This window comes from Pelodiscus sinensis, chromosome 19 (assembly GCF_049634645.1).
Source record: "Pelodiscus sinensis isolate JC-2024 chromosome 19, ASM4963464v1, whole genome shotgun sequence".
NCBI lineage: Eukaryota > Metazoa > Chordata > Testudines > Trionychidae > Pelodiscus > Pelodiscus sinensis.
The window spans coordinates 26,572,176-26,591,362 of record NC_134729.1 but is presented as its reverse complement, the minus strand read 5'-3'; the positions used below and the strand labels follow the sequence as shown (position 1 = coordinate 26,591,362).

The 19,187-nt window shown below is 59.0% G+C and overlaps 1 protein-coding gene across 2 annotated transcripts in view; it reads right to left on the bottom strand.

The window, feature by feature from the left end:
• The window catches only part of ZAP70 (zeta chain of T cell receptor associated protein kinase 70), a 58,688-nt gene that overhangs the window by 20,385 nt on the left and 19,116 nt on the right, over nt 1-19,187 (bottom strand). The window contains exons 1-4 of one of the 2 annotated variants that reach the window (XM_075903179.1): nt 15,516-15,672; nt 8,492-8,946; nt 4,242-4,402; nt 2,404-2,542 (exon numbers count right to left, since the gene is read on the bottom strand). In XM_075903179.1, coding sequence (XP_075759294.1) covers nt 2,404-2,542; nt 4,242-4,402; nt 8,492-8,893 — 702 coding nt within the window. In that variant the 5' untranslated portion in view covers nt 8,894-8,946; nt 15,516-15,672. Of the gene's footprint in view, nt 1-2,403; nt 2,543-4,241; nt 4,403-8,491; nt 8,947-15,515; nt 15,673-19,187 lie in introns of those variants that run through there. The other variant, XM_075903180.1, reaches the window with a different exon arrangement.

The following is a 19,187-nucleotide window of genomic DNA, read 5'->3' as shown; positions in this document are numbered from 1 at the left end:
AGCCACATCGGTGCCCTCCCGCAGCCAGCAGGCCCTGACTACTCCCTTCCAATGGTCCCTCTAATCTGGGCCAGCCGGGTGCAGACTACATTTTGTTCTCTGCACGGAGACATATACAAATGTGCACCACCCGGAGAACACAGGCTGCTGGCTGTGGGCGCTCTGCTGATCAGCGGGGTGCCCACACACGTGCCCAGTGGACGGGGGTGCTGCTCCCTTCCCAGAGTGGGGAGAGGAGGCAGGCCTGGCTCCCAGGCCCCTGCACTTACCCCTAGCGAGAGCGGCACCTGCCCCAGAACACGGAGGCTCTGACTGACGGGGCCGGGCAGCTGCGGGGCTCACGTTCTGCTGGCCTGGCCCCTCAGCGCCCCTGTGCCAGGGGAGGGAGGTTAGAACGATCCAGCTAAACGGGCCAGTCCCCAGAGGGGGACCCGGGCCACTAACACCCCCCCAGGGCGCTCCGATGTTTCCATGCAAGCTGGGGGAGGGGACATGAGGGTTTGGGGGGAGAGGGAAAGGAGACAGAGGCTGGTCAGTGAGGGGAAGGGGAGCGGACTGGGTCCAGTCGGGGGGGGTCGGGTTTGGCTGGGAGGGGAGAGGGGGCACAGGGTGGATTAGGTGGGGGAGAGAAGGGTCCGGTCACTGAGGGGTCGGGTTTGCCTGGGAGGGGTTCGGTGAGTGGGGGGGGCGGGATGTGTGTGGAGGGGAGACAGGACGTAGGCTGGGTTTGGCCGGAGGGAGCGGTGGGAGTCAAAGAGCTGCAAGGTGAAAGGGGCGTTTCCTCCTGAGTGCCTGTCCTGCAGTGGGGGGGGGGGGGGGGTTTGCTTGGGGTGGCAAAAAACTAGAGCCGGCCCTGGTCAGGACTCATTGCAGGCAAGGATCTCTAGCGTTAAGTGTGTGAGCCTAAGGCGAGGTACCGATGCTTAGTTAACAGGGCACCTCGAGGGTCCTGACCTTGAAAGCGTGGAGGCCAGGGAGCTAGAAATAAAGGGCCTTGTCTCACTCCATTCCTTGGGAAAGATAATCCTAGAATCCTAGAACACTAGGACTGGAAGGGACCTCGAGAGGTCGTCAAGTCCCGTCCCCTGCCCTCATGGCAGGACCCAGCACTGTCTAGACCATCCCTGGCAGGTGTCTGTCCAACCTGCTCTTAAATCTCTCCAGAGATGGGGATTCCACAACCTCCCTGGGCAACTTATTCCAGTGTTTCATCCCCCTGACAGGTGGGAAGTTTTTCCTAATGTCCAACCTAAACCTCCCTTGCTGCAGTTTAAGCCCCTTGCTTCTTGTCCTGTCCTCAGAGGCCAAGATGAACAAGTTTTCTCCCTTTTAGATACCTGAAAACTGCTCTCATGTCCCCCCGCAGTCTCCAGACTAAACACGCCCAATTCTTGCAGCCTTCCCTCCTAGCTCATGTTCTCTAGACCTTTCACCATTCTTGTTGCCCTTCTCTGGCCCGTCTCCAATTTCTCCACATCGTGCCTGAGATGCGGTGCCCAGAACTGGACACAAGACTCCAGTTGAGGCCTGAGCTGGGAGCAGAGCAGAAGAAGAACTTCTCCTGTCTTGCTCCTGTTACTCATGTGCCCACGTCCCTCCATGCAGTGCCCGGGGGTGACGAGGTGACGGTTACTCTGGACAGCAGCAGAGAGCAACTCGTCTTATTGTACGGAACTGACAGTGGGGGGACACTTCACGCAGGAAAGGGTTAATGCTGCCTGAGACAGGACGGTGCCGGGCACTGGCCCTTTGAGGGCAAAACCCAGCCCTGAGCGAGGGCGGAGAGCAAAGCCCCAGCTGAGGCAGCTCTGCTAATGAGGGCCCAGCTGGGGGCCATATAAAGAAGGGCTCCTGGCCAGAGAATGGAACTGACTGCTGCTCTGGATAGGGAGCAGGATGGACTGGGTGGCAGAGGCAGAGGCAGCGAGGCTCTGGCCAAGTTAGTTCTCAGGCTACAGGCCCTGAGGGCACTAGGGCTGCAGAGAAGCAGGCAAAGGCAGCAGGTTCCCCACCCCCTTGCCAGGGCTGAGTGGCCATTGCAGACAGCAGGGGCTAGGTGCAGGCTGGCAGTGGGTCACTGAGGCAGAGTGGGGGCAGGGGACTGGGTGTTCCCTGGGAGGAAAATGGGGTGCCCTGGGGAGGGGAGGACCCTGGGGCGCAAAGCTGGCTAAACACCCATCCCCGGAAGGGGGCTCAGACAGTGGAGCGGGCCGAGTCCTGGCCTAGGACTGAGCCGGTCTGGACTAGAGGGGGAGTGAGACGACGGGGAGAGCCCGGCAGGAGGGAGGCGTCTGGCGAGCTAATTCCCGCGGCTGGCCCTGGAAAGACACAAGGCCTCCTGGGTGAACCATCCCCCCCCCCCGGGACAGGGGCGAGAGACCCGCCCTGCCCCCGGCTCCGTACCTGCCACAGCGTGTCGAACTTGGTCCCCTCGGGGATGGAGTACTTGCCGGACTTGTCCTGGTCGATGCGGTAGTGATACACCGTCTTCCCGTAGACCAGGGACAGCGCGTAGGTGCCCGTCTCCTTCCTCTCTCTCAGCCTGGGGGGAGGGGGAGGGCCTGAATGGCTGGCTTTGGGCTTGGCCGCAGCCTCTCCTGGCGAGGTGGGACAGGCTCCCTCTGCAACAAGCCTGGTCTCAGGCCAGGGGGTCTCACCTCGGGTGGGGCCTCATCTGAGGAGACTCACCGGCTGCTTTCTCTCCCACCAGAAGGGGAAGCGGCTGCCTGTCTCCAGCCGGCTGCGTGCGCTCCCTTCTCCCCCGGCTCCCCGCCTGGCGCCCCCCACCAGCAAGGGTGGCGATGGGGCATGGGCACCCCCCGGCTGCCCTTCCAACTTTTGCCTTGTAAAGCCGGGTGGCCCCCTCTGGGTTCCCCAGTGTAAGGGGACTGTTACCCCTTACTAAAACTCTGTGGGAGTTTTTTGGTTTACCAGCTTCAGAAGGGGAAGGGTTCATGAGACTGACAGACCCCAGAGACAATGGAAAGCAGTCAACACTCCAGCTCAGCCTGACTGACAGGTTGTAAGTGGGGATTGTTCTGGCTCTGTCTCTGAACAAACAAGCTGTGTGCAGAAGAGGTCCTGCAAAGACAGAGAGCTGAGAGAGGAGTACAAGAAGAAGTCCTGCAGCGACAGAACCAGACACAGACTGGCCAAGCAGTGCAGACCCTGTGTTGAGCAGCAGACTGGCAGTGCTCAGAAAGCCAAAAGGAACAGAGAAACAACACAAGGAGCTAGAACTGGCCAAGCAGCACAGCCTGCAGCTGGATGTGGTGAGCTACTGGGACCTGCAAAGTGTGGGGAAAGGCTCTGGACTGGGAGAGGGGTCTGGCCACTTAGAGACTGAGGCTGTGTGGTCACTGCCAGTGCAAGTGTGTCCAGCCTGCAGCCCCTTGCAGCACTTCCAGGGCTTCTAAGGAAGAGACTGTGAACTGTCCTTACACTCTGCAGACTGCTGTGTTGATGTCCCCGTGCCACAGAGCAGGGCTGTGTGTTCTCATTTAACCATTCTCATTGTTTCTTATTCTATTCTCTTTAATCAGTTGATGTTTAATAAATTGTATTTGCTTTGAACCTTATGAAGTGATCACTGGGCCAAGAAGGCCTGCAGTGTAAAGAGAGCACCTCGGAGTGGGGACACCCTAACTCCTGCCCCTAGTGACTACAAGGTCAGGGATTAAGCCCCAGGAAACCTGGGCCCAGCCTTGTTGGGGTTTCAAGGGCTCTGCTACTCAGGAGAGTGGAGGGGGAGCCCTCAGGATCAGGGAGCCGTGGGGTAAAGGAAGTGGGAGCGGGGACTCAGATCCTTTCGCTGGTTCATTTCACCGGGGTGTATAGAAGCCAGGAAAGTTCCCCACAAGAGCGGGACCATTCCCCCGCTTACACCAGCTTCGGGGACTCCGGCTCTGCTCCTTTGGGGACATGGGCCGGGCCTGGAGCCAGAACTTCCTTCCAGGGGTCAGGTCGGCGGTGTCCTTTAACCCCCCCCCCAGCCCATGTGTTGCAGCCCCCAGTCCAGTCCCAACCTGCTGCTCCACTGGGCTGGGGTCCTGCTGGATGGAGCCAGAAACCACCCTGGAAAGCAGGAGCGGGGGGCCCCAGTGCACAGCCTGCTTGTCCTCTCCTGCCCCCCACAGCCCTTGGGCTGCCCCTCCCCCAGCTCCTGCTCCCCCGGCCCCACAGGCCCGAGCGCAGCCTCCCCCGTAACATGGCAACAGGCCAGCAGTGCCTTGGATACTCACAGGAATTTCCCATCAGGCTGTGCTCCAGTGTAGAGCCTGCGCTCCGCCTCGTCCCGGGAGATGTTGCCGTGGTACCAGGCCATCTTCTCGTGGGCGGTGGTGGCAATGAGCTTCTCGACCTGAGGGGCCTGGCTGATGATGGCCTGCTCGAGGGCATCGCCCTGCAAGGAAGCGAGAGGGAGAGGGTTCCACCCAGCCGCTGCGAGGCACCGCGCCAGGCGGGTGCTGGGTCTCACTGCACCCTCCTGGGCAGGGGCCCGTGGAGTGTGTGGAGACCCCAGAACCCCTCTCTGGGTCGCCGATAGCTCTCGGCACCACCGGAGAGCGACGGGGCTGAATTCTGCTCCCTGGCAAATCCAGGGCGACTCCGTCATCCCAGGTCTCGCTGGCCCTCGCTGTGGGGAAGGGCCCCGGGTGAGAGCCAGGGAAGAGGGCTGGTCGCAGGCCCCGGGTCTGTCTCCCACTGTCTGTGTGCAGCTGTTAACCGCTCTCCTGCCTGCTCCCTTGGCCCCCTTCAAAGCAATGCGCCGGGCCGGGCCGGGCTGGGCCGGGGTCCAGGAACACGCTGACAGCTACGTTCTCCTACGTCGCACGAAGGGCCTCTACTCGCGGGCGGCTCCCCTGGGCCTAGCCCCGAAGAGAGCAGGCCCCATGTGCACGTAATGCCCGTCCTGCCAAACGTATCCACCACCAGGCTGCCAGCAAGGGGCAACAGGGGGCAGCTGCCCCTGGCCCCAGCCCTTCCACCTGAGGTCCCACACTTTCTGGGAGCATGGAGCTGCCCTCCCTCTCCCTCCCCCCCCCCCCCCCCCACACACACCTCGCCCAGGGCCCCAGCAGGTCCATCAGCCCCCCTGATCTTTCAGAGCCACCTTCGGGATTTAGCGATTTCTCCTGGGCAGTGGGTTCCCAAGTCTCCCAGGGGGGTTGCTGCCCCTTCGTTCTTAGCACAAGTGGGGCCTGGCCTGTCACAGGGGATCATGTAACTAGAATACAAGGAATAACCACAGCACGGGCAAGCCATCGCATTTAGCTCTGCCGGGCAGGCGGGGCAGGGTGGCCTGTCTGTGGCCGGGTGGGGTTGCCAGTTTGGGCTGCGTGTGTCCTTGGAAGTTTCATCGCCTGGCACAGTGGTTAATCAAAGATGAAGCTTTAATTCTGGGAGGCTCCAGGACAGTCCTAGAGGGTAGGCAGCCCTGCGGCAAGGACTTATTTCTGTTAGAACAGTGCGGGGGGCCATGGTAACCAACGGGGGCCTTCTGTTGCCTCCACCTCACGGAGTTCCTTACTCTGCACCCCAGTGGGAACGGGGAAGGAACCTCAGAGGGGCCAACCCGAGCTGGGCAAACAGGAAACACGCTAGCATGTGGAATTCATTGTTGGCAAAGGCGAAGAGATGGGCATGAGAGGGAATAATATGAACTGGGTTCTGGACTCACTGGCTCAGCTAAGAAAAAGGCCCCGACAGCTCAGTGAAAACCTTCGCTCAGTGCGCAGCAGAGGCCGAAAGCCCCGTTTTAAGGCTGTATGAGGCGAGACCTGGAAGCCCCTTGTAATCAGCGGTGCTGACACTCTGGGCTGGGCGCCCCGTCTACAGTCATAGAATCATAGAATAATAGGACTGGAAGGGACCTCAAGAGGTCATCGAGTCCAGCCCCCCGCCCTCAAGGCAGGACCAAGCTCCACCTACACCATCCCTGACAGATGTCTATCTAACCTGTTCTTAAATATCTCCAGAGAGGGAGATTCCACCACCTCTCTTGGCAATTTATTCCAATATTTGACCACCCTGACAGTTAGGAATGTTTTCCTAATGTCCAATCTAAACCTCCCCTGCTGCACTTTAAGTCCATTACTCCTTGTCCTGTCCTCAGAAACCAAGAGGAACAAATTTTCGCCTTCCTCCTTGTGACACCCTTTTAGATATTTGAAAACCGCTATCATGTCCCCCCTTAATCTTCTTTTTTCCAAACTAAACAAGCCCAGTTCATGAAGCCTGGCTTCATAGGTCATGTTCTCTAGACCTTTAATCATTCTTGTCGCTCTTCTCTGTACCCTTTCCAATTTCTCCACATCTTTCTTGAAATGTGGCGCCCAGAACTGGACACAGTACTCCAGCTGAGGCCTAACTAGTGCAGAGTAGAGCGGCAGAATGACTTCACGAGTTTTGCTTACAACACACCTGTTGATACAACCTAGAATCATATTTGCTTTTTTTGCAACAGCATCACACTGTTGACTCATATTCAACTTGTGGTCCACTATGACCCCTAGATCCCTTTCTGCCATGCTCCTTCCTAGACAGTCGCTTCCCATCTTGTATGTATGGAACTGATTGTTCCTTCCTAAGTGGAGCACTTTGCATTTCTCTTTATTAAACCTCATCCTGTTTACCTCAGACCATTTCTCTAACTTGCTAAGGTCATTTTGAATTATGTCCCTATCCTCCAAAGAAGTCGCAACCCCACCCAGTTTGGTATCATCTGCAAACTTAATAAGCGTACTTTCTATCCCAATATCTACATCACTGATGAAGATATTGAACAGTACGGGTCCCAAAACAGACCCTTGAGGAACTCCACTTGTTATCGCTTTCCAGCAGGATTTAGAACCGTTAACAACAACTCTCTGACTACGGTTATCCAGCCAATTATGCACCCACCTTATCGTGGCCCTATCTAAGTTATATTTGCCTAGTTTAGTCGGGCCCTGCGGAGCGAAAGGTGCTTTGGAAATGGGCAGTCTGGCTAGTGGCGGGGAGCAGCCCGAACAGGAAGAGCGGCAGGAAAGGCTGTGACTGTTTTGCTTCGCGAGGTGACTGGGCTGGGATGAAGTAGATGTGTACAAAGGGCTGGACGCTACACAGCAGGCAGGGAGGACGCGTCCAGCCCTCCTGTCTAGTAATACGTGAACAAGGGGACAGTCTATGAACACGTGTCACATTTAGCACCGATAACCGGCAGGGTGTTCTTCACACCATGTCTGAGCAGCATGTGGATCTTACTGAAGCCCAGAGCACAGCAGACTTCAGAAAAGGATTGGTGACGAGTCGGGATAATAAATACACCCACAGTTACCTGAGACAGAGGGTGACATTGTGTAAGCGACTCGTGCTATAGGGCAGGGGTGTTCTCACAACGGGTTGCACCCCAGCACTGGGCCGGGAGTGTCGGGCTCTGGGCTCGCTGCTGCAGGGGGATCAGGTGAGCAGTGGGGGGGGCTAAGGCAGCTCCCTGCCTATCCTGCACCACAGACCGCGCTGCTCCCCAGAAGTGGCTGCAGCAGGCCCGTCTCCTAGGCTGGGGGTGGAGAGTGAACAGGCCTCCGATACTGCCCCTGCTCCGAGCACTAGCCCCGCAGCCCCACTGGCTGGGAACCTGCTGCCGGCTCCTTCTGGGGCAGCCTGGGCCTCTCAGCTGGGTACCCCTCTTCCAAACGAGGGGGTGCCTGACAGAGAGGGCCTAGAACTGGAACACGCTTCCCCCTTTGGTCTGAAAGAGCCGGAACGTGGAGCCCTGCGGGCAAGGCTTGGGGGAGGGGGTCCTGGAGACAGGAGGGCGTTGTGTGTGGGGCTGGCTGAGCGAGTCGGCCCCCTTCGTGCTGCCCCGTTCCAAACCACGTGCACCGTTACCCTGCGGTGCAGGGCCTGGAGCCGGGGAGCCCGGACAAGCTAGCCCTGCTCCAATGCCCCGCTCCTGCATCCCTGGGACTTCGCTGAGCGCCCAATGGCACCTACAGGTCGAACCTCCCTGGTCCGGCACCCTCGGCACTTGACTGGTCCCGGAGCTGGATTAGGGGGGGTCACGGCGCTGGAGGTTCCTCTTTTCCTCCTGGCCACCCCACTGCTGCCCTCTACCCCGGGACAGAGGCTCCCTTTCCCCCTCACACACACAGCTCTGCTGCCATCCACGGCTCCGCTCTCTCAGCCCCCCCAGTCTGGCAAGGCTCCTGGCCCCGCGGGGTCGCCCCGGTGCTGCTGGCCCAGGGGTGTTGCTAGACTCGGGAAGTCCGGATTATGGTGTTTCGGCCTGTACCTGGGCACGGGGTCCAGCCCCTCTTAGGACCGGTGCTGGGGGCCCTGCAGTGGCTACTGCCTGCGGGAGAGCGGGTCTGAAGGCCTAGGCAGAGGGATTCAGGCCTTTCCCACGGGCAGGAGGCCCAGCGGTGCTAGGACGGGACGGGCTGAGGTAAGATGGCGGGAGGGGGGCAGGCGGTGGGGGTTCCGCGCGCGGCCGGGGCCCAGCCGGTACCTCCAGTTTCCAGGTCTGCCGGATGTACTCCCGCACCATGTTGTCCCGCATGCTGTCGAAGATGCCGGGCTGCAGCTCCACGCCGCTGGGCCGGTTGCAGGGCTTACGGAGGGTGCAGCACAGCCCGTCGGCGTCCTTGGAGTAGAACTCGCAGAGCTCCTCCGGCCCGCAGTGCGCCTTGCCCCCCGCGATGGCGTAGGTGCCGTTCAGCTGGCGCTCGATGGGGTAGTGGTAGAACTCCAGGTTGTGCACCATGGACAGGACGTAGCCCCCCAGGCTGCGCAGGCACTGGCGCAGCAGGAAGAGCCCGTCGGCCATGCCGGCCAGCTTGAGGTACTCCTCCGCCTCCGACCGCGAGATGCTGCCGTAGAAGAAGGGCAGGTGGCTGGCGGCGTCCGGCATCTCGGACACTGGCTGGGCTCCTCACGCCGGCTCAGACGCTCCGGGTGCGGGGCCTGCGGATCGGAAGCACAATGCCTCAGTGAGCCCCCGCACCGCGCTAGTGCCCCCGACCAAGGGAGGCTGTTAACAGAGGACCCTGGGCATCTCCATCTGGCCTCCACAGGGCCAATTGAAGGGCCAGAAGAACATAAGAACGGGCAAAGGGGGTCAGACCAATGGGCCAACCAGCCCAGTGTCCTGGCTGCCAATGCCAGGTGCCCCAGAGGGAGGGATCACAACAGGGAATCCTCAGGTGGTTCCTCCCTGTCACCCACCTCCAGACAAACAGGCCAGGGTCACCACTCCTACCCTCCTGGCTAATAGCCATTGATGGACTGAACCTCCATGAACTTATCTGGCTCTTTTTTGAACCCTGTTAAAGTTCTAGCCTTCACCGCATCCTCTGGCAAGGAGTTCCACAGGTTGACTATGTGCTGAGTGAAGAAAAACTTCCTTTTGTTTGTTTTAAACCTGCTGCCCATTAATTTCATTTGGTGACCCCTAGTTCTTATATTGTAGGAATAAGTAAATAATTTTTCCTTATTCACTTTTTCCACACCAGTCATGATTTTATAGACCTCTATCATATCCCTCCTTAGTCGTCTCTTTTCCAAGCTGAAAAATCCCAGTCTTTTAAACCTCTTTTCACACAGCAGCCGTTCCAAACCCCTCATCATTTTTGTTGCCCTTTTCTGAACTTTTTCCAATGCCAATAGATCTTTTTTGAGAGGAGGCGACCACATCCATACGCAGTATTCAAGATGTGGGCGCACCATGGATTTATAGAGAGGCAATAAGAGATTTTCTGTCTTGTTCTCTATCCCCTTTGTAATGATGCCTGACATTCTGTTTGCTTCTTTGCCTGCCGCTGCGCACTGGGTGGATGTTTGCAGAGAACTATCCACAATGTCTCCAAGATGTCTCTCGTGAGTAGTTGTAGCCAAATTAGTCCCCATCATATCGTATGGGGAGAATTTGAATCAGCTACTCTGGTTTCCTTCCTAACAGGCTTGGTCATTGTACCCTGTGCTGCCCGTATCACACCCCTAACTTCAGCGGGATGCAGAACCCAGCACATCGCCGAGTGGGTTGTCCCAATGGTGAATCGTTGTCCTGGGATCTAGTTATGCAGTTACTGTCCGAATGAAAAAGCCCCCAGCACCAGAAATCTTCGCTCTTGTAGCACTTGTAGCACGACCAAAGGAAATACCCTCTCACGCAAGGGACGATTAACCTCCGGAGCTCCCCTCCTCTGCCTCCTGTTACAGCCGGGAGAGTGGCTGGAGACAGCTCTTCGGGGAATCAGAACAGTGGCAGTTCTGCTGGGCAGGATACAAACGTGAGCGATATCAAACGAGGCACAATCCACCCACCAAGCGACCGGGGGGAAGAAGAACCTTCCCGTAACTGCTGGATTTTTTGCATCTTCCCCCGGAGCATCTGGCACAGGCCACGGTCAGGGATTGTCCCTTGGATGGACCCATGGCCTGAGCCAGTTTGGCGGATCCGCCGTGCCTACGGGCCCAGGGCAGCCTGGTTCCAGGGGCACACTCCAGACTGGATCCCCACCGTGTCACTCTGGACTCTGCAGGCCCCAGACTCCGGGCAGAGGGAGAACAGACGGGACTTACCACCTGTCCCCGGGGAGCCGGCTCTCGGTATGGACCCAACGCGTCATGTCGCGCCGCCGGCTGGGGCTGGGCCGAGGCCCCTCCACCAATGAGCTGGCACTATTGGTTTTGGTATCGAGGGATCTAACTCCCACCCAGAGAGCAAGGCCAGTTTCCAGCAATGAATGGAAACACCAGGGGCAGGCTGGCTCCCGGGGACCTGACCTTTGAGGGGGATGTGGCGTGATATGGTAAGAGCTGAGCTTGCACAAACTTAGCGGTCACAGTCTGTACACCGCCCCTCTCCCCCGACTCCTTAGGTCACTGAGTCTGGTCTCTGCGCTTGTGCATGGATTCCTTACTGATTAATAATAGCAGTTGCAGTATCATAATGCCCAGGACAAAGCCCCCTTGAGAGACCAGGACCCCTCGGTGCTAGGCGCTGTACAAACCCAGAACAAAAAGACAGCCCCTGCCCGACTGAGCCGGCAGCCTATCAGGCAGACAGGCCCACAAGATTTTCAGTTGTCCCAATGGCTAGCCCGCTTGGCTGAGAGACAGACCTATTGCATGCTAAAGGCCAGCTCGGAAAGGACCAGGCCTTACCGGATCATATGACATTGAGTGGGGCTGGCCGCCCCCTGGGAGTTTGTGGGCCTGTTTATTGTGAAGGCTTGTCAGGGATTGTCTTTTTATCCTGTTTGCACAGCGCCCAGTGCAGCTGGACTACTGGGCTGCGACGGGGACACCCGCCTGTGACTGGAATGCAAAGAACCCACCGTCGTAATAAACGTGGGCCTTCCAGATGATATACCCTGGTGGAGGTGGGGTGGGATGGAAGGGGGTGCGAGAGACACCCTCCTGCCATAGCTCCCCTGTTTGGCTGCAGAGCAAGGCAAGAAAGTGCCGGCACAAGAGCTGGATTTACAGCCACCGGTTGCTTTTTGACCTGTTTGTGTTTTTTATCTGCCTCCAGTCCAGAAAGGCCCATCAGATGAGAACAAGAGGGAAAACAGGCTGAGCAGAGGAGGTGTTTTACTACTGCAGGAAACCACAGCAGGAAACAGTCAGAGAGGTTTGCAACTTGGGTACAAGCCCTAGGCTAAATTTGTGTCAGGCTCAGCAAGATTCAGCTTGCATTGGTAAGTCCCTTGCATAAAAAGTGAGGGTACAAGGGTCAAATGGGTTTGCAAGAAGAACCGGGCGGCAGGAGACCTAGGTTCAGAAGATAGGACTTGCCAGGATCAGACCAGGGGTCTTGTTAACTGCGCATGCTGATACTGACAGGCCATGCTGTGTCCGAGGAAGGCGCAAGAAACCCAGCAGGAAGCAATTTTGGTGTAATTTGTCCCTGGCGAAATTTCCTCCTGACCACTGATAGTTAGGGAGTTGTTTATGCCCTGGAGCATGAGGGTGTTTAGCTCTTCCAAAGGTCCAGTTGGTTTGTGTTTAATCTTTACTATTACAATATAACTATGGGAGTCGTTGTATGCAGCACAGGTTCCCAAATATTGGAAAAATGTATTATCCATAATCATGATCCAGTCCATTTCCAACCCCTGCTAAGCTCCGGCCTCAGCAACATTTTGTGGTGAGTTCTATTCCTCACACCACCACTTGACTCACTATGTGACTCCAAGCAACTTTTTTAGCTGCTCTGGGCCTCAGTTTCCCTCTCTGTGAAATGGCATTCAGCATTCGCTCGCATCTTGCAGGAGCATTGGGAAGTTTCACTTATAACCTTTGCACGAGGCCAGCGTCTCCATGGTGCACCCTTAACTGCTAAAATCAGGACCCCATTTTTTCAAACAGCTCTAAATGTTGGATGGTGCTTTGGGCCCAATTCCAGAGGAGCTAAAAATCCCCAAGCTGAGCATCCAAAGCTCAGAAGTGCCCAGCACCAGGGGCCCTTTAGAACCTGTCGGCCTTCCTGTGCGCGAGGTCGCACTGAGAAAGGGCTCTGTCCCACTTAATGAGGCCTGATCAAAACGGAAACCACGTTTACAGACCAACAGGAAGGTCTCTGTGATAACTGTCGTTTAGAGTTATCGAGAGCCGGCCGCAGACCTCAGCCTGGGAGAAAATGGCCAGCGACGGCGTGTGGCTTCATGACATCGGAACACAACAGGCTGGGCAAATTCTGCTCCCTGATGCCCGCGCGAGCCCGTCCAAGTCAGGGGGTGGATAGTGAAGCAGGAAGCGAGCCGTGAGCCTGTTACGACTGCAGGTATTAGTATTTATTAGGAGAAGACTTCCCTGGTGTTACCTGGGTCCGGGCGTGGGGGGTCTGCGCAGGCCACCTGGGGCAGCAGGGGCTGCAAAGCACAGTGGCCTGGGGGTGGTCCAGAGCCATGGGGCCCATGCGGCGGCCGGCAGAGGCTCCCGGGGGCAGGCTGCGGTGGCAGGAGCCATGCTGCCAGGCGGTGGCTGCTCTGGCCCTGGGATGCTTGCTGCTCCTTGTCTTCATTCATGAGTATAAATGTCCCCTGCATTTGCTGCCCCCTTGTGGCCATGCATGAGTATAACTGTCCCTGCTCTGACACCCCCTCCCTTTCTGTTTGATGTGAAACAGTCCCATTCCACACACAGCCCAATGGCCTGGCCCAACCAAACCCTCACCTTGCTTTAAGTTAGGAGAAGAGGAAGCTGCCTGCCGAATGTGGTGATCCTCACTCTTACCGTGCAGGAGGAGTTCTTGAACAGACGGACACCCCCCTCCCTCCCCCACCTCTCTAAAATCTATAGTAGATTATGAACCTGCTCGCAACAAGCCCCAGCAATGCAGCACTCGCCGCGGGAGCTGGCCCTTTAAGACGGGTGAGGTTCTGTACCACCTGTGCCAGGTGAGGCCTGCCCGCCTCGACAGGTGCATACGACTCAGCACTTGCCGGCGCGGGAATCGAGGCCAGTGGCAAGTCTGCGACGAACCTGAGCCGCGAGAGGTCCCTGCAAGGAGGGTCTGCGAGGCTGTGATGTAGTGGGGGTACCTGGCTGGTTTCTACGCTGCTGGCTCTGGGGTAACCCCCACTGGCTGCAGTTGGTACCGCGGCCCAGAAGGACAGGCCATGAGTCATTATGCAAAGAAGGTCTCAACCTGTCTGACCAGTCACCCCCCATGGAGAGGAACAAAGGGAGGTGGATGCTGCCCTGGCTGGGGGCAGGGCTGGAAGAGGAGAGTCAGTTCCTGGCTGGAAATCAGGGGAGAAGGAACTGGGGAGGGGGCTGGGATCCCCCCATCTCAAAGGGGGCACTGAGGCCTCTTAGCCCCAGTTCCTGTAACCAGATTACATCTGTGCTGTGCTGTATCCTGGAGGAGCAATAAACCACCCTCAATTCTACTGGCTGGTGGAGTCTGTTTGTGCCATTTTGGGGTGCAGGAGACGGGGGACCCCAACGCGCCGTCACAGCTCGCACGTTGAACCCTGGGTCGAAGGCCTGAGCCAGCTGCGAGGGAAGCTGGGTGCCTGGCCGGGGGTCTGGAGAGATCTGAACGTTCCCTTCGTAAACCAGGCCCCAGGAGAGCGGGGGCGGTGGCAGGGCACTGGGAGGCCCCTCTCTTCCAGAGGACAGTCCTGGGTCTTGCTCCACTCGTCTATTGATACGAGTCAGGGCTCCCCGCAGCCTCGGTGCCTTTGTTGAGACCAGGGCTGACAGGGAGCCGGGGCGCCCCGGACCAGCAAGAAGAAGTCGGTGGGCTGGCTGGGCGCTCGGCTGCAGCTCCCGGCCTAGCTGGGCTCCGGCTCTCTCCTGCAGGCTGCCTTGCTAGGTAGCAGGTAATCAAGCAGGTGAAAGGGGTTGGGGGGGTGCCTGCACCTCCCCCTGTCCAGGGCTACCCCAGCCCCCCCTTTCCGGTGCCCTTTCAGGAGGGTGGGGGGCTGCAGCCGTGTGTACCGGGTTGTCTTCCTCTCCCCGACTCCCGGAGCGAGGGCAAAAGGCTCAGCATTGGCCGACCTCCGGCGCCCGGCTGCCCCGGGGAGCAAGAGGAGGATGCCGCAGGCTGCGAGCTCCCCCCTGAGTCCCTCCGCCCCGTCCTGACTCCTGAAGCCTCGTGTCCTCCTGCCCCAGGCTGTCTCTGGTCCTCCACGCTTGAGGCACCTCGATGGCCGCCTTCGCCACAGCTGCGACGTGGCTGGTGTTGGCTACGTGGAGGCGATCGCCAATGGGAGGGTGAGATGAGAATGGCCCCCGGGGCTGGTCTCTGGTTACTTCCTCTGGCTGAGTCCAGGCCTGGCCCTTCAGAGCCACAGCGAGGAACGGAGCAATAACCCCCCCCCCCGCCCTCCCGCCACGGTGTCTCCTCCCGTCCCCCGAAGCGCGGCAGGGACAAGGGTCGTTCCTGCCTCCGTGAAATCCCAGGACCCAGGGCGGCAGAGACCTCAGGAGGCACCGAGTCCAGTTCCCGGCCACAGCAGGACCAGCCCAACGCCATCATCCCAGCCAGGGCTGTGTCAAGCCGAGACGTAATCACCTCTAGGGATGGAGACTCCCCCCTCCCCAGGGAACCTGGCCCAGCGCTTCCCACCCGCCTCGGGAGACGCTTGGTCCTAAGACCCAGCCCAGGCCTCCCTCCTTCCCTGGAGCCCAGCTGTCTCTGTGGTGGTGGCTTTCGTGCCCTGTTGCTTTTGATTTGTTCGTTCCCACCCACCCCGCTGGGACGTCCCCCCAGCCTCAAGGGGGTGAGACGGGAAATTCTCTGCTGGTGCCAGTGGCCCGGAGGGGGCTGCAGGCAGGGACGGGGCCCAGCGACGGGAGGTGCTTTGCGGAGGGCTGAGAGGGGGGGAGAAAAGGCGGCAGAGCAGGGAAACTGAGGCAGGCGTGTGGGGGAGCAGCCCAAATCTCAGCACGGGGAGGGAGGTGGAGGCATGGGGGGAGCAGCAGGGGGCCCTGTAAGGGGGCACCAGGACCTCATCTGAGGGGAGATTTCTCCGGACTGCGTCCCTCCGCCCCGTCCCCCTGCACCTGCTTCTGCTCACCAGGTGGCCGTGAAAGCCCGGCGGGGCCTCCTCCCGGATCTGCTACCATGGGACCTCCAGAGCGGAGACGGGGCAGGACTGGCTCGTTCCAACCCCCCAACCGATGGCCTGGCCGCCTGCAACTGCCATGGAACCCCGCAGCCGCCCCCCAGAGCAGCTGGCGCTGGTCCCCCCAGAGCTGAGTCGCTCGGATCCTTCGTGGCCACTGCTGCGTCTAGCCGAGAGGCCTCCCCTAGTGCAGGCCGGCCCAGCCCCAGCTCTTCGAGGGGTCCCTGGTTCGCTCCCTGCTGCCGGCAACCCAGCCAGGCTCTGTGGCTCACATGAACGGCCCGGGGCACGCTCAGCAGAAGGGCCCCATTGTACAAAGCCCAGTGCAGCGCTGCAAGCTAGAGCCCCACGGTCTCTCCATCATCGACATGCTCCCTGCGCAGGGCCAGCCTCTCCCCCGCCTCCCCCGGCCTCGATTGGCTGCAATCCCTGGCACAGTCGCCTGTGGGAGGGCAAAGGGGCTAGGAACCGTGTCCACTCTGCCCCAGGATAAGTAACTGGGGAATCGTGTTAAGCGTCTCACACTGCGCATGGTCCTGCTTCCTGGCAGGGCCACAGCCTAATAAGGGCTAGTTCCTGGCTGGTGTGGAGCGCCTTTCCTCCGTGGGTCCCCAAGAGCTCGCCAAAGGAGATCAATACCCTTCTCCCCATGTTTATGGAAGGGGAAACTGAGGCACACAAGTTGCTAGGAACATGTGACAGTTGTGAGGAGTATGCGATACATGGGGGTAAGCACATCCTAGAAGGGGTTGTGGGTGGCTATGCACAGCCTAGTGGGCTGCATGGCAGTTGATCAACTTATTAAAACGCCTGCGAACAAGTGAAAGCCTTATGAACAGCCCCAAAACCAGAGCATCGCAGTGCAGGCCCATTCACATTTTGCTTCTGGTTTTTTGTGCTCCGCAGCCAAACTGCTATGAAGAGTATCAGAGGGGGAGCCGTGTTAGTCTGAATCTGCAAAAGCGGCCAGGAGTCCTGTGGCACCTTACAGACTAACCGAAGTGTCGGAGCATAAGCTTTCGTCATTTGCATCTGTCAAAGTGGGTCTTTGCCCACGAACGCTTATGCTGCTACGAAGAGTCGTTTCTCCCTGGAAGGGGGTTTTATTAAGTGAAATGACCGTTCGTATTGCCAGAAACCCTGGAGAACAAACCCCTCGCTCTGTCTGGAGAGTTTGCTTTCGGCTTCCCCTGGGACCTGGTCTTCTCCCTGCTGAGGAAGGGGGCAGGTCAGGCTGTTCCCAGAAGGAAAGTACGCGGCAGGGTGTTTACCCGGGGTCAGTAGTGACCAGATGCCCGAGGTACCTGTCATCCCTATGGATCCCAGGCTGTGCATGATGAGAGCTTTCATCCACCACCCAAATGCAGCCACGTCTGGTGTGGAACGTGGTGACCGTTTTGCTCGAGTCATAATGCACAGACGGAAAGTGAAGGATAGTTTCTCTGATGCCATGGGAGGGAGGTTGGAAAATGAGGAGAAATCAGAGTTCAGTAAATCTGCCTTCCTCTCTGCCGCTCAGCGATCACTGCACCAGGGTCGCCCTCCAGGGCCCGTGGCAGGGAGCTGGGTCTGCGTCCCAGTCTGTGTAGCCCACGCTGGGGGTGTCTGCGGTGCAGCTGGAAGCAACCCTCCCAGCCTGGGCAGACAGACGCCTGCTCATGGCTCCAAAGCAGCAGCAAGACTTCACCGCGGGGCCACAGTCCTGCCCCAGAAGGGACAGGAGCCGCTAAGCCAGCTCAGGGGCCCCCACCGACATCCCGGACCCTGGCTCAGCCATGCCCAGAACCCCAAATGACCCAGGTTTGATTGTTCGCTGCATGGAATGTGTGCCCAGCACTGGCGGCTTGGGGCTGTTCTCTGACCCCCCGCCTGCTTGGCAAGTCTGTGGGCTGGCCGCATGGGCTAGCAAGGCTCTGTCTCTCCCCCTGCTGCCCCCTGCCCCCCCACACTCCACCCCAGCAGCTACTGAAGTTACTGGCAGCTGGGGGCTGAGTGGGAACACACTCAGGAAGGGCACTCCGGAAACGTTGTATGCAGAGAGCCCCCCCTCTCCCCAGCACCTACAGCCCCCCCCCCCCCGGCTCAGGAATGGCCCCTGCACATGCCAATCCCATCTTGCCCTAGCATGGCAGTTTGCTGGGTCTCTGCCCCTGCCCCGGCTCTTGCACCCCAGCCTGCTGCAGCCCCCGAGGGAGCCGCGGGTTCCGCTCGAAGGGGAAGGCGAGATGGGGCGATAGGCAATGGAAAAAGAGTGACGCTCGGTCGGTGCACGCCGAAGGCAGCTTGTTCATATCCTGCCGGGGACGTTTTCTCTCTCTGTGGTTATTTGTCAGATGCTAATGGGCGGAAGCAATTTGCCCCTGCCGCCGCGGGGGAGGGAGGGAGGGAGCCCACCCGCAGGGGCACGGCCCAGGCGGCAGGTGGAGAGCACAGTTCTCAGCCCTCCCCGAGCTGCCTGAGGCTTGAACGGCGAGGATCTCCTTGCGCCCTCCCCTTCTGCAGCGCGTGCCATACGACAAATGGACCCGCAGCCTGTGCCCTGGGGATCGGGGAAATGCAGCCACCTCTGGGGTAGCGTGGCAGCTGACTGGCCGTGCGGAGCAATGCTCCTGCCTGCAGGAGGCTACGGCAAGGACAGTTCAACGGCCGGGTGAATCTGGAGGGGAGGGGGAAGCCACCCAAGCTGGAGTCTGGCCGGGCTCTGCTGCAGAAGCCAGGACTGTCTGACACAGCAGCACAGGGGGCGTCTAGTGACGGGCTGGGCAGACAGATTCCTCTCCAGAGCGAGCCACTCAGCCGATCCACGACCCTTCCCCATTTGCCACAACACCCCTCCCTTCCCAGGGCTGGGACTAGAACCTGCCTCCCAAACGTTGTATTCTAACCGCTAGGCTCCGCTGCCCTCAAGCATTGAGCCCTGCTCAGAAGTGCCTCCCTGTTGGCCATTGGCCAACCATTGGGACCGATGCATGAACCAGAGCGAGGAGCGAGGTGTTTTAGCCAGGCCCTGTCTGGGCCCACGCCAGGCATCCATGGTAACCAGTGGAAAGGACCCAATAGGGAGCTTTTGTCTTCCACAGCAGCCCCTGCCATCTCCCCCGCCCCCCATTCACTGGCTCCCGCCCTCCACCTCCAAGGCGGTGGCTGGTACAGAACCCTGCGTGCCCAGGAAATGGCACATTAGGGGAGAGAGGCCTGAAAGAGCAGAACTGAGCTAGTCTGGGTTGGGGAAGGCTGGAGCACAATGCCCGGCTGTCTCTGCCACAGACTTCTGGTGTGACCTTGGGTGAGTCTCTGAGCCGCATGAGGCCAAGAGAGTGAAAGCATCCGGGTGCCCGGATAAGGGGGGCCATGGAAGAGCGTGAGGTAAGCGAGCACCCTGGCCCCAGCTGTTCTCACCGTGCATTGCACAAGCTCCCTTCTCGAGCAGGACCGAAAGCAGCACCCTAGAGAGGCCCTTTACACCTCAGCCTCTCACTATATGCCTCATGCCTAACAACTGTCAGAAATGTTTGTTTCCAACCACAAAAGGATCCAGCCAGAAACCAACCTGCTGCATGTCAGAAGCCTTTGGAAGTTCTTGATTTTTCTTTACGTGTGGAAAGGGGAGAGCTTTAGCTATCC